At 45.4% G+C, this 13,473-nt stretch overlaps 1 protein-coding gene across 1 annotated transcript in view; it reads left to right on the top strand.

Annotated features, from left to right (window-relative positions):
• LOC118372496 (serine/threonine-protein kinase 17A-like) overlaps nt 1-12,090 on the top strand; it is a 67,756-nt gene extending 55,666 nt beyond the window's left edge. The window contains exons 3-7 of the mRNA XM_052484001.1: nt 704-848; nt 3,991-4,117; nt 4,236-4,284; nt 7,107-7,286; nt 10,057-12,090. Of these exons, the coding sequence (XP_052339961.1) occupies nt 704-848; nt 3,991-4,117; nt 4,236-4,284; nt 7,107-7,286; nt 10,057-10,390 (835 nt within the window). The 3' untranslated portion in view covers nt 10,391-12,090. The remainder of the gene's footprint in view (nt 1-703; nt 849-3,990; nt 4,118-4,235; nt 4,285-7,106; nt 7,287-10,056) is intronic.
• The last annotated feature ends 1,383 nt before the right edge of the window (nt 12,091-13,473 follow it).

Below are 13,473 nucleotides of genomic sequence, written 5' to 3'. Positions count from 1 at the left end.
TTCTATTTTTAATATTATTATTTTTTTCTAAAAACATGTTTTTGCCTTGTCATTATGGGGTATTGTGTGGAGACTGGTGAGGAAAACATTTATTTAATCCATTTTAGAATAAAGTTGTAAAGTAACAAAAAGTGAAGGGGTCTGAATACTTTCTGAATGCACGATATATCATACATCATTGTATACCTAAAGCTACAGTCCAGACCTAGTTTAACAGTAATGCTTCCATCCCTCTCCTTGCCCCATCCTGGGCTCCAACCAGGGAACCTCTGAACACATCAGCAACGGCCTCCCACCAAGCACCGTTACCTATCGCTCCAGAGCAAGGGAAACTAGGTCTCAGAGCGAGTGACGTCACCGATTGAAACGCTACTAGCGCACACCGGTTACGCTAGCTGTAAGGCAGCATTAACCCACCAGTCAGGAGAAACAAAGTCATCAATCAGGTTATCCAAGACTTCCACACAACACAGCAAACCACTGGTCAAGGTCCAGACACTATAGACCGAGACAGAGTAGTGAAATGCAAAATGAAAGGTTTGAATGTTTGTACATGTAAGATGTGTGTTTTGTCCTTGGTCTATGTGACTTCAATACAGAGATGTGTTTTGTACTTGAGGTCTTCCAATGCACACTAGCAGATAGCAAGCCTGACAAATCAGACAAGATGAGATCTTTCACCAGTCTGTATGTGTGTCCACAGTGCAGCCGGAGGGGAGATCTTTAACCAGTGTGTAGCGGAGAGGGACGAGGCCTTCAAAGAGGAGGACGTTAAGAGGCTGTTGAGACAGATCCTAGAGGGAGTCTCCTTCCTCCACAGGAACAACGTGGTCCACCTGGACATCAAGGTCAGTCCCCGACCCCTGTTAGACGCTTTACCTTATTTTATTAGGATCCCCATTAGCTGTTACCCCTGTTACCCCATTAGCTGTTACAAAGGCAGCAGCTGCTCTTCCTGGGGTCCAACCATTCATCAACGTTTCACCACGTCGCGATTAAAACAGTCAGAGGAAGGCTGAATGGGGGGGGGGGTCGATTTCTTTGTCAAAAGAAATCTGTGTAGCAGAAAAAAGCCATTTATCTGAACATATATACTGTACTTTCTATCTAGTTTTAGATGTTCAAGAGGTCCATGTAGTTAGTCCCCACTAGACCTACTCTCTAATGCTGCTGTCCAGTTAGTCCCCACTAGACCTCCTCTCTAATGCTGCTGTCCAGTTAGTCCCCACTAGACCTCCTCTCTAATGCTGCTGTCCAGTTAATCCCCACTAGACCTCCTCTCTAATGCTGCTGTCCAGTTAGTCCCCACTAGACCTCCTCTCTAATGCTGATGTCCAGTTACTCCCATTAGACCTACTCTCTAATGCTGCTGTCCAGTTAGTCCCCACTAAACCTCCTCTCTAATGCTGCTGTCCAGTTAGTCCCCACTAGACCTCCTCTCTAATGCTGATGTCCAGTTACTCCCATTAGACCTACTCTCTAATGCTGCTGTCCAGTTAGTCCCCACTAAACCTCCTCTCTAATGCTGCTGTAGTTAGTCCCCACTTGACCTCCTCTCTGTTGCTGTAGTTAGTCCCCACTAGAACTCCTCTCTAATGCTGCTGTACAGTTAGTCCCCACTAGACCTCCTCTCTAATGCTGCTGTACAGTTAGTCCCCACTAGACCTCCTCTCTAATGCTGCTGTCCAGTTAGTCCCCACTAGACCTCCTCTCTAATGCTGCTGTCCAGTTAGTCCCCACTAGACCTCTTCTCTAATGCTGCTGTCCAGTTAATCCCATTAGACCTCCTCTCTAATGCTGCTGTCCAGTTAGTCCCCACTAGACCTCTTCTCTAATGCTGCTGTCCAGTTAGTCCCCACTAGACCTCCTCTCTAATGCTGCTGTACAGTTAGTCCCCACTAGACCTCCTCTCTAATGCTGCTGTCCAGTTAGTCCCCACTAGACCTCCTCTCTAATGCTGCTGTCCAGTTAGTCCCCACTAGACCTCTTCTCTAATGCTGCTGTCCAGTTAATCCCATTAGACCTCCTCTCTAATGCTGCTGTCCAGTTAGTCCCCACTAGACCTCTTCTCTAATGCTGCTGTCCAGTTAGTCCCCACTAGACCTCCTCTCTAATGCTGCTGTCCAGTTAGTCCCCACTAGACCTCTTCTCTAATGCTGCTGTCCAGTTAATCCCATTAGACCTCCTCTCTAATGCTGCTGTCCAGTTAGTCCCCACTAGACCTCTTCTCTAATGCTGCTGTCCAGTTAATCCCATTAGACCTCATCTCTAATGCTGCTGTCCAGTTAGTCCCCACTAGACGTCCTCTCTAATGCTGCTGTCCAGATACTCCCATTAGACCTACTCTCTATTGCTGCTGTCCAGTTAATCCCACTAGACCTCCTCTCTAATGCTGCTGTCCAGTTAGTCCCCACTATACCTCCTCTCTAATGCTGCTGTCCAGTTAGTCCCCACTAGACCTCCTCTCTAATGCTGCTGTAGTTAGTCCCCTCTAGAACTCCTCTCTAATGCTGCTGTAGTTAGTCCCCACTTGACCTCCTCTCTAATGCTGCTGTAGTTAGTCCCCACTAGAACTCCTCTCTAATGCTGCTGTAGTTAGTCCCCACTTGACCTCCTCTCTGTTGCTGTAGTTAGTCCCCACTAGAACTCCTCTCTAATGCTGCTGTAGTTAGTCCCCACTAGAACTCCTCTCTAATGCTGCTGTAGTTAGTCCCCACTTGACCTCCTCTCTGTTGCTGTAGTTAGTCCCCACTAGAACTCCTCTCTAATGCTGCTGTACAGTTAGTCCCCACTAGACCTCCTCTCTAATGCTGCTGTACAGTTAGTCCCCACTAGACCTCTTCTCTAATGCTGCTGTCCAGTTAATCTCCACTAGACCTCCTCTCTAATGCTGCTGTCCTTTTAGTCCCCACTAGACCTCCTCTCTATAATCCCCACTAGACCTCCTCTCTAATGCTGCTGTCCAGTTAGTCCCCACTCGACCTCCTCTCTAAAGTCCCCACTAGACCTCCTCTCTAATGCTGCTGTACAGTTAGTCCCCACTAGACCTCTTCTCTAATGCTGCTGTCCAGTTAATCCCCACTAGACCTCCTCTCTAATGCTGCTGTCCAGTTAGTCCCCACTAGACCTCTTCTCTAATGCTGCTGTCCAGTTAATCCCCACTAGACCTCCTCTCTAATGCTGCTGTCCTTTTAGTCCCCACTAGACCTCCTCTCTAATGCTGCTGTCCAGTTAGTCCCCACTCGACCTCCTCTCTAAAGTCCCCACTAGACCTCCTCTCTAATGCTGCTGTCCAGTTAGTCCCCACTAGACCTCCTCTCTAATGCTGCTGTCCAGTTAGTCCCCACTAGACCTCCTCTCTAATGCTGCTGTCCAGTTAGTCCCCACTAGACCTCATCTCTAATGCTGCTGTCCAGTTAGTCCCCACTAGACCTCCTCTCTAAAGTCCCCACTAGACCTCTTCTCTAATGCTGCTGTCCAGTTAATCCCCACTAGACCTCCTCTCTAATGCTGCTGTCCTTTTAGTCCCCACTAGACCTCCTCTCTAATGCTGCTGTCCAGTTAGTCCCCACTAGACCTCATCTCTAATGCTGCTGTCCAGTTAGTCCCCATCCTCCTCTCTAAAGTCCCCACTAGACCTCCTCTCTATAATCCCCACTAGACCTCCTCTCTAATGCTGCTGTCCAGTTAGTCCCCACTCGACCTCCTCTCTAAAGTCCCCACTAGACCTCCTCTCTAATGCTGCTGTACAGTTAGTCCCCACTAGACCTCTTCTCTAATGCTGCTGTCCAGTTAATCCCCACTAGACCTCCTCTCTAATGCTGCTGTCCAGTTAGTCCCCACTAGACCTCTCTATAATCCCCACTAGACCTCCTCTCTAATGCTGCTGTCCAGTTAGTCCCCACTAGACCTCCTCTCTAATGCTGCTGTCCAGTTAGTCCCCACTAGACCTCCTCTCTAATGCTGCTGTCACGCTGCTCTTCTCTCCAGCCCCAGAACATTCTGTTGACCTGCGATGCTCCTCTGGGGGACATCAAGATTGTGGACTTTGGTCTGTCCAGGATGGTGAGCAGCAGTCAGGAGCTCAGAGAGATCATGGGGACCCCGGAGTATGTGGGTGAGTAGAGCAGCGAACACACAACCCCTGACCTGACCGGCGGCCATGTTGTTATGACCATCATGGTCACTCCAAGTCTTCAGAGGGGATAGTTAAAACGTCATTTTTTCTTTTGCAGCTCCAGAAATCCTTAATTACGAACCAATTAGCACAGCAACAGACATGTGGTAAGTGACCTTTCACAGTATCTTAGTGCAGTTGTTCTTAAACCTCTCCTCGGGACCCCCAGACATTCCAGGTACTTTATATATTCCAGAGCTAGCACACCTGATTCAACGGGTCAACTTGACTAGATCAAACAGGCGAGCTAGTTCAAAGCTACATCAAAATTGTGAAACGTTGAAGAGAGGTTTGAGAACCATTGTCTTTGTTCAACACTATGTGGTATGGCTTGTGATTGATTGTTTTATCCAATAGCTTCTTTGAGACAGAGAGAGATACAATGTAAAACTTCACGTGTAAGAAAACAGATCCATTCCCTAGATGGGCTTTTAAAATCATGAGTTTATCTTAGAGAGAAAATCTTCGGCTCATTTCTAGTGACTGTATATGCACTATATATACAAAACTATGTGGACAACGCTACAAATGCGTGGATTTGGCTATTATAGTATAAAATCAAGCACACATCCATGCAATCTCCATAGACAAACATTGGCCGTAGAATGGCCGGTACTGAAGAGATCAGTGACTCTCAACGTGGCACCGTTATAGAATGCCACCTTTCCAACAAGTCAGTTTGTTAAATTTCTGCCCCGCTAGAGCTGCCCCAGTCAACTGTAAGTGATGTTATAGTTAAGTGGAAATGTCTAAGAGCAACAACGGCTCAGCCATGAAGTGGTAGGCCACACAAGCTCACAGAACGGGACCACCGAGTGTTGAAGTGCGTAGTAGAGGTCGACCGATTAATCGGAATAGCATGGTTGGTTGAGAGGCGATAAGACGGCAGCCCTCCCCTCCGGCACCATCGTAATCAAGTTCTGTCTCTCTCTGGAGTAGAGGTCGACCGATTAATCGGAATGGCATGGTTGGTTGAGAGGCGATAAGACGGCAGCCCTGCCCTCCGGCGCCATCGTAATCAAGTTCTGTCTCTCTCTGGAGTAGAGGTCGACCGATTAATCGGAATGGCATGGTTGGTTGAGAGGCGATAAGACGGCAGCCCTGCCCTCCGGCGCCATCGTAATCAAGTTCTGTCTCTCTCTGGAGTAGAGGTCGACCGATTAATCGGAATGGCATGGTTGGTTGAGAGCCGATAAGACGGCAGCCCTCCCCTCCGGCGCCATCGTAATCAAGTTCTGTCTCTCTCTGGAGTAGAGGTCGACCGATTAATTAGGGCCGATTTCAAGTTTTCATAACAATTGATAATTGGCATTTTTGGACACCGTTCATGGCCGATTACATTGCACTCCACGAGGAGACTGCGTGGCAGGCTGACTACCTGTTATGCGAGTGCAGCAAGGAGCCACGGTAATATGCTATCCAGCATTAAACGTACCTTATAAAAAACAATCTTCACATAATCACTAGTTAACTACACATGGTTGATGATATTACTAGGTTAACTAGCTTGCCCTGCGTTGCATATAATCGATGCGGTGTCTGTTAATTTATCATCAAATCACAGCCTACTTCACCTAACAGGGGATGATTTAACAAAAGCACATTCGCCAAAAAAAGCACCACTCGCCAAACGGTTATTTAACAAGCGCATTCGCACTGTCCTTGGAGGTTAGGATTTTATTTTTTACATTTTCCATAATTATGACATAACATTGAAGGTTGTGCAATGTAACAGGAATATTTTGACTTATGGATGCCACCCGTTAGATAAAATACGGAACGGTTCCGTTTTTCACTAAAAGAATAAACGTTTTGTTTTTGAAATGATAGTTCCCGGATTTTACCATGTCCTAAGGCTTGTATTTCTGTGTGTTGTTATGTTATAATTAAGTCTATGATTTGATATTTGATAGAGCAGTATGACTGAGCGGTGGTAGGCAGCAGTAGGCTCGTAAGCATTCATTCAAACAGCACTTTCGTGCGTTTGCCAGCAGCTCTTTATGATAGGCTTGAAGCTGTTTATGACTTCAAGCCTATCAACTCCCGAGATTAGGCAGGTGTAACCGATGTGAAATGGCTAGCTAGTTAGCGGTGTGCGTGTTAATAGCGTTTCAGTCAGTGACGTAACTCGCTCTGAGACCTTGATATAGTTGTCTATGGCCGTGGCTTTTGTGGAGCGATGGATGAAGCCTTCCCAGAAGAGTGGAGGCTGTTATAGCAGCAATGTTCCAACATCTAGTGGAAAGCCTTCCCAGAAGAGTGGAGGCTGTTGTAGCAGCAATGTTCCAACATCTAGTGGAAAACCTTCCTAGAAGAGTGGAGGCTGTTATAGCAACAATGTTCCAACATCTAATGGAAAACCTTCCTAGAAGAGTGGAGGCTGTTATAGCAACAATGTTCCAACATCTAGTGGAAAACCTTCCTAGAAGAGTGGAGGCTGTTATAGCAGCAATGTTCCTACATCTAGTGGAAAGCCTTCCCAGAAGAGTGGAGGCTGTTGTAGCAGCAATGTTCCAACATCTAGTGGAAAGCCTTCCCAGAAGAGTGGAGGCTGTTGTAGCAGCAATGTTCCAACATCTAGTGGAAAACCTTCCTAGAAGAGTGGAGGCTGTTATAGCAACAATGTTCCAACATCTAGTGGAAAACCTTCCTAGAAGAGTGGAGGCTGTTATAGCAGCAATGTTCCTACATCTAGTGGAAAGCCTTCCCAGAAGAGTGGAGGCTGTTGTAGCAGCAATGTTCCAACATCTAGTGGAAAGCCTTCCCAGAAGAGTGGAGGCTGTTATAGCAGCAAAGGGGAGGACCAACTCCATATTAATGCCCATGATTCTGGAATGAGATGTTGTACGAGCATTGGGTGTCCATATACTTTTGGTCATATAGTGTATATATATCTGTCTAACTGTTTGCCACTGTATGTATCTACCAGGAGTATTGGGGTGCTGACCTACGTGATGCTGACAGGTACCTCTCCCTTCCTGGGGGAGGACAAGCAGGAGACCTTCCTCAACATCTCCCAGATCAACGTCAGTTACCAGGAGGACGAGCTGGAGCATGTAGACCAGGCCGCCATCACCTTCATCAAGCTCCTGCTCGTCAAAGAACCCCAGTGAGTAAAGTGGTCATTGGGGGGGGGGGGGGGGGAGGGGGGGGTTCTAAGCTGACATATGGAATTGTTTTAAGAAGGTCATACAATGGATCATTTAGCTATTTGATTTAGAATTCAGAATTGTAGGTATAAAAAAATCTATATTTAACAAGTATTTGATAAAATATTGAATTTGGCATTTACTACTGTAACCCAAAGAAACACGTTGAATAGCACCTTCATAAATGCAAAACAATGCAGTCAAAAACATGTCATAAGGAATAAGGTTTTGAAGTGTCTGTCCGATATCTAAGAGATACACATTCATCCCCTTATTTTTGTTGGCACAAAACGACCTCCATACTGCCATTCATATGTACCTTTAGATGAGTCGTAAAGCAAAACAAAGAACAGTCTTGAAGGAGTTCCCACATATGCTTTGTTGGCTGCTATTCCTTCACTCTGCGGTCCAACTCATCCCAAACCATCTCAATTGAGCTACGGTCGGGTGATTGTGGAGGCCAGGTCATCTGATGCAGCACTCCATCACTCTCCTTCTTGGTCAAATAGCCCTTACACAGCCTGGAGGTGAGTTCGGTCATTGTACTGTTGAAAAACAAATGATAGTCCCACTAAGCCCAAACCAAATGGGATGGTGTATCGCTGTTGTAGCTATGCTGGTTAAGTGTGCCTTGAATTCTAAATAAATCACTGACAGTGTCACCAGCAAAGCACCATCACACCTCCTCCTCCATGCTTCACGGTGAGAACAACACATGCGGAGAGCATCCGTTCATCTAATATGCGTCTCACAAAGACATGGCGGTTGGAACCAAAAATCTCAAATCTGGACTCATCAGACCAAAGGACAGATTTCCACCGGTCTTCTTCTTGTTGGTGTCCTTTAGTAGTGGTTTCTTTGCAGCGATTCAACCATAAAGGCCTGATTCACCCAGTCTCCTCTGAACAGTTGATGTTGAGATGTCTGTTACTTGAACTCCATCAAGCATTTATTTGGGCTGCAATCTGAGGTGCCGATATCTGAGGCTGGTCACTCGAATGAACTGATCCTCTGCAGCAGAGGTAACTCTGGGTCGTCCTTTCCTGTGGCGGTCCTCATGAGAGCCAGTTAACTGTAATGAACTGATCCTCTGCAGCAGAGGTATCTCTGGGTCGTCCTTTCCTGTGGTGGTCGTCATGAGAGACAGTTAACTGTAATGAACTGATCCTCTGCAGCAGAGGTACCTCTGGGTCGTCCTTTCCTGTGGAGGTCCTCGTGAGAGCCCGTTTCATCATAGCGCTTGATGGTTTTTGTGACTGCACTTGAAGAAACGTTCAAGTCCTTGAAATGTTCCGGATTGACTGACCTTCATGTCTTAAAGTAATGACGGACTGACCTTCATGTCTTAAAGTAATGATGGACTGACCTTCATGTCTTAAAGTAATGATGGACTGACCTTCATGTCTTAAAGTAATGATGGACTGACCTTCATGTCTTAAAGTAATGATGGACTGACCTTCATGTCTTAAAGTAATGATGGACTGACCTTCATCTCTTAAAGTAATGATGGACTGACCTTCATGTCTTAAAGTAATGATGGACTGACCTTCATGTCTTAAAGTAATGATGGACTGACCTTCATGTCTTAAAGTAATGATGGACTGACCTTCATGTCTTAAAGTAATGATGGACTGACCTTCATGTCTTAAAGTAATGATGGACTGACCTTCATGTCTTAAAGTAATGATGGACTGACCTTCATGTCTTAAAGTAATGATGGACTGACCTTCATGTCTTAAAGTAATGATGGACTGACCTTCATGTCTTAAAGTAATGATGGACTGACCTTCATGTCTTAAAGTAATGATGGACTGACCTTCATGTCTTAAAGTAATGATGGACTGACCTTCATGTCTTAAAGTAATGATGGACTGACCTTCATGTCTTAAAGTAATGATGGACTGACCTTCATGTCTTAAAGTAATGATGGACTGACCTTCATGTCTTAAAGTAATGATGGACTGACCTTCATGTCTTAAAGTAATGATGGACTGACCTTCATGTCTTAAAGTAATGATGGACTGACCTTCATGTCTTAAAGTAATGACGGACTGACCTTCATGTCTTAAAGTAATGACGGACTGACCTTCATGTCTTAAAGTAATGACGGACTGACCTTCATGTCTTAAAGTAATGACGGACTGACCTTCATGTCTTAAAGTAATGACGGACTGTAATTTCTCTTTGCGAGTGGTTCTTGACATAATATGGACTAGGTATTTTACCAAATAGGGCTATATTCTGTATACCATTCCTACCTTGTAACAACACAACTGATTGGCCCAAACGCATTAGGGAAAGAAATTCCACAAATTAACTTTTAACAAGGTACACCTGTTCATTGAAATGCATTCCAGGGGACTACCTCATGAAGGTGGTTGAGAGAATGCCAAGAGAGTGCAAAGCTGTAATCAAGGCGAAGGGTGGCTACTTTGAATAATCTCAAATATAAAATATATTTGATTTGTTTAACACTTTTTTGGTTACTACATTATTCCATATTTGTTATTTCATAGTTTTGATGTCTTCACTATTATTCTACAATGTACACCTCCAGACCACAAACATCTATTCTATATACAGTAGGATAAGCCCCTTGGGGAATCAAATCCACATAATTTGTATTGAAAGTGCCATACTAGGTCAAACCAACCAAGCCAGTGGAGAAGGTGAATATGGGGGTAAAGGTTTCCAATGATTCCCTGGCCTCACAGTCCTTTCTCCCAACAGGAACCGTGCCACGGCAGAAGAGTGCCTGCAGCACCAGTGGCTCCAGCCAAAAGAGAAAAGGGAAGCCAAGGCGACAGTAGAGGTGAAAGAGACTATAAGCCCCACCAAGTGCACCTCTAAGCCAGCCAGCCCCGAGAGCCCCATCAGGGGAGAGGAGGAGGAAGGCCCCGAAACTGAGGAGCTGATCGTGATGGCGGCCTACACACTGGGCCAGTGCCGCCAGTCAACAGACAAGGAGGTCATGACCCCCGACCAGAAGGCCATCTCCAAACGCTTCAAGTTCGAGGAGCCCTTCAGCGCCCTCCAAGAGGTTCCTGGAGAATTCATCTACTGAAGGACTCACACACACATCTCATCCTCTACACTAGGTGGTCCTGGAGAGCTAGTGGTGGTGTTGGGTCTCCCTTCTGCCCTTCACTGACACACCAGATAATTCAGATCGTCACGGCCCTGATTAGTTGCTCAGTAGAATCAGGTGCATTAGTGATGGGTTGGAGCCAAAGCCTGCACCAACCAGTAGCTCGCAAAGAACCTGGGTGGAAAAACTCCTGCTCTTACATCTAGGGAAAAGCAGTTAAAAACATTGCACTTACAAACCACAAGAAACATCTCACACTTTTCTAACCCACCTCACGGTCTGAATTCGTAAACCAAACTGTTTTTTTGTCCCTTTTTCATATACATCCTGACGTTTCTCTAGACTAAGCCTTGTTGTGACGTTATTCCAGACTGAGCCTTGTTGTGACGTTATTCCAGACTAAGCCTTGTTGTGACGTTACTCCAGACTAAGCTGTGTTGTGACGTTACTCCAGACTAAGCTGTGTTGTGACGTTATTCCAGACTGAGCCTTGTTGTGACGTTACTCCAGACTAAGCTGTGTTGTGACGTTATTCCAGACTGAGCCTTGTTGTGACGTTATTCCAGACTAAGGCTTGTTGTAATGTTACTCCAGACTAAGCCGTGTTGTGACGTTATTCCAGACTGAGCCTTGTTGTGACGTTACTCCAGACTGAGCCTTCTGTGACGTTATTCCAGACTAAGCCTTGTTGTAATGTTACTCCAGACTAAGCCGTGTTGTGACGTTATTCCAGACTGAGCCTTGTTGTGACGTTATTCCAGACTAAGCCTTGTTGTGACGTTACTCCAGACTAAGCCTTGTTGTGACGTTACTCCAGACTAAGCCTTGTTGTGACATTACTCCAGACTAAGCCTTGTTGTGGCGTTACTCCAGACTGAGCCTTCTGTGACGTTATTCCAGACTAATCCTTGTTGTGACGTTACTCCAGACTAAGCCTTGTTGTGACATTATTCCAGACTGAGCCTTGTTGTAATGTTACTCCAGACTAAGCCTTGTTGTGACATTACTCCAGACTAAGCCTTGTTTTGAAGTTACTCTAGACTAAGCCTTGTTGTGACATTTCTCCAGACTAAACCTTGTTGTGACGTTACTCCAGACTGAGCCTTGTTGTGACGTTTCTCCAAACTAAGCCTTGTTGTGACGTTTCTCCAAACTAAGCCTTGTTGTGACGTTTCTCCAAACTAAGCCTTGTTGTGACGTTTCTCCAAACTAAGCCTTGTTGTGACGTTTCTCCAAACTAAGCCTTGTTGTGACGTTTCTCCAAACTAAGCCTTGTTGTGATGCTTTACTTTCTTTTTCTTTGTTGCCTTGCTGGGAGAATTAGAGATGGAATTGCATCTTTTTTGTCCATGTTTTGTCTGCCTTGTATTTTCTTTATGTTTAAGGTTATAGATATCTTCTGTATGGGGAAAGGGGGGTTAATTATATATATATATATATAAAACGTTATGTTGATTTAAGAGTACGTCTCGAAATAATTCTGTTGAAAAAGCCATTGCACACGTTTGCCCCGGAACTGAAAACATCCCATGCATCTCAAATAATTGACACTTGTATATGCAGAGAGCGCTTGGTTTTCTTTCCTAATTCACAAATAATAGGCATAGTCTCCATCAAACAAGAAGTTCTTATTATGGGATGTTCTACTGTAAATAAAGATACATCTCTTAAACCTTTTTCTGAGTACCATTTGTTTTTTTTTTATACTGAACTATGGCCTAGAATGAAGATGTATTTATTTCAGAGGAGATGATGCATGGACACACTGGCAGCTGTGCTCGCTGGGTTCCTGCTCCCCTGGGTGTCCCGCTCCCCTGGGTGTCTGCTCCCCTGGTGTCTGCTCCCTGGGTGTCTGCTCCCCTGGGTGTCTGCTCCCCTGGGTGTCTGCTCCCCTGGGTGCCCTGCCCCGCTCCCCTGGGTGTCTGCTCCCCTGGGTGTCTGCTCCCCTGGGTGTCTGCTCCCCTGGGTGTCTGCTCCCCTGGGTGTCTGCTCCCCTGGGTGCCCCGCTCCCCTGGGTGTCTGCTCCCCTGGGTGTCTGCTCCCCTGGGTGCCCTGGGTGTCTGCTCCCCTGGGTGTCTGCTCCCCTGGGTGTCTGCTCCCCTGGGTGTCTGCTCCCCTGGGTGTCTGCTCCCCTGGGTGAGGTGAAGCAAAGCATCAGTGATGCCCCATTAGCCATTCATATACAGCTGTTAGTTAAGAAGACTACTCTAGCCTTGCAGGTCCTCTCCTCCTCTGTCTCCTTGTCCATCTCTCACCTTCCACTTCTGATGTTAAGGCTTCTTTTGATAACACCCAATTATCTTTAGGAAGAAGTTATTGAGTCAGCAATTTAGATTAAAAACATTTTCCAGTAGTCCATTGAGTAAGTCATATCTTTGGTGCACCTAAAAGAACACACATAATTGTGACTTCCTTTACAATATATGGGTCTGGGTAGAGAATTATAAATTATATTTGTCAGGAACACAATAAGGATGTGGTCTACACATTGTTTTCTCCCAAATGACCACTAGATGGCAATGTTGGCTCTATTCTGGGACCTACACTTGAGTCATTAAAGTTCCTTAAAAGTGCATTCCTCCCGTCCTTGACGTAATCACTGATTAGACGTGATCTAACAGGGCCTCCATCACATGGCTTTCACCTGCCAGGGTAATTTCTTATCAGTGATTACTTCAAGGAAGGTTGTAAATAAATAATGCTTGTTTGACACAATTATAAACCTTGATTCATACAGACCTGTTTCTATATTCACCTCCAACTTGATGTAGCCAGTTTGGGAGAGGTCAGGACAGCTATGGAACAGGGCTTTGTGGTAAGTGCAATGGAAGAATATATCAATATTTTATGAGTCATCTTCTTTTGTCTGGCAGTAGTGTGGTATGTCATCTTAAAAGATACATTTATTATATGTACAGTGGGGCAAAAAAAGTATTTAGTCAGCCACCAATTGTGCAAGTTCTCCCACTTAAAAAGATGAGAGGCCTGTAATTTTCATCATAGGTACACTACAACTATGACAGACAATGAGAAAAGAATACAGAAAATCACTGTAGGAT

This window comes from Oncorhynchus keta, chromosome 28, assembly GCF_023373465.1.
Source record: "Oncorhynchus keta strain PuntledgeMale-10-30-2019 chromosome 28, Oket_V2, whole genome shotgun sequence".
In the NCBI taxonomy this organism is placed as follows: domain Eukaryota; kingdom Metazoa; phylum Chordata; class Actinopteri; order Salmoniformes; family Salmonidae; genus Oncorhynchus; species Oncorhynchus keta.
Note: the sequence above shows the minus strand (reverse complement) of the source record. Positions and strands in the feature narration are given on the sequence as shown.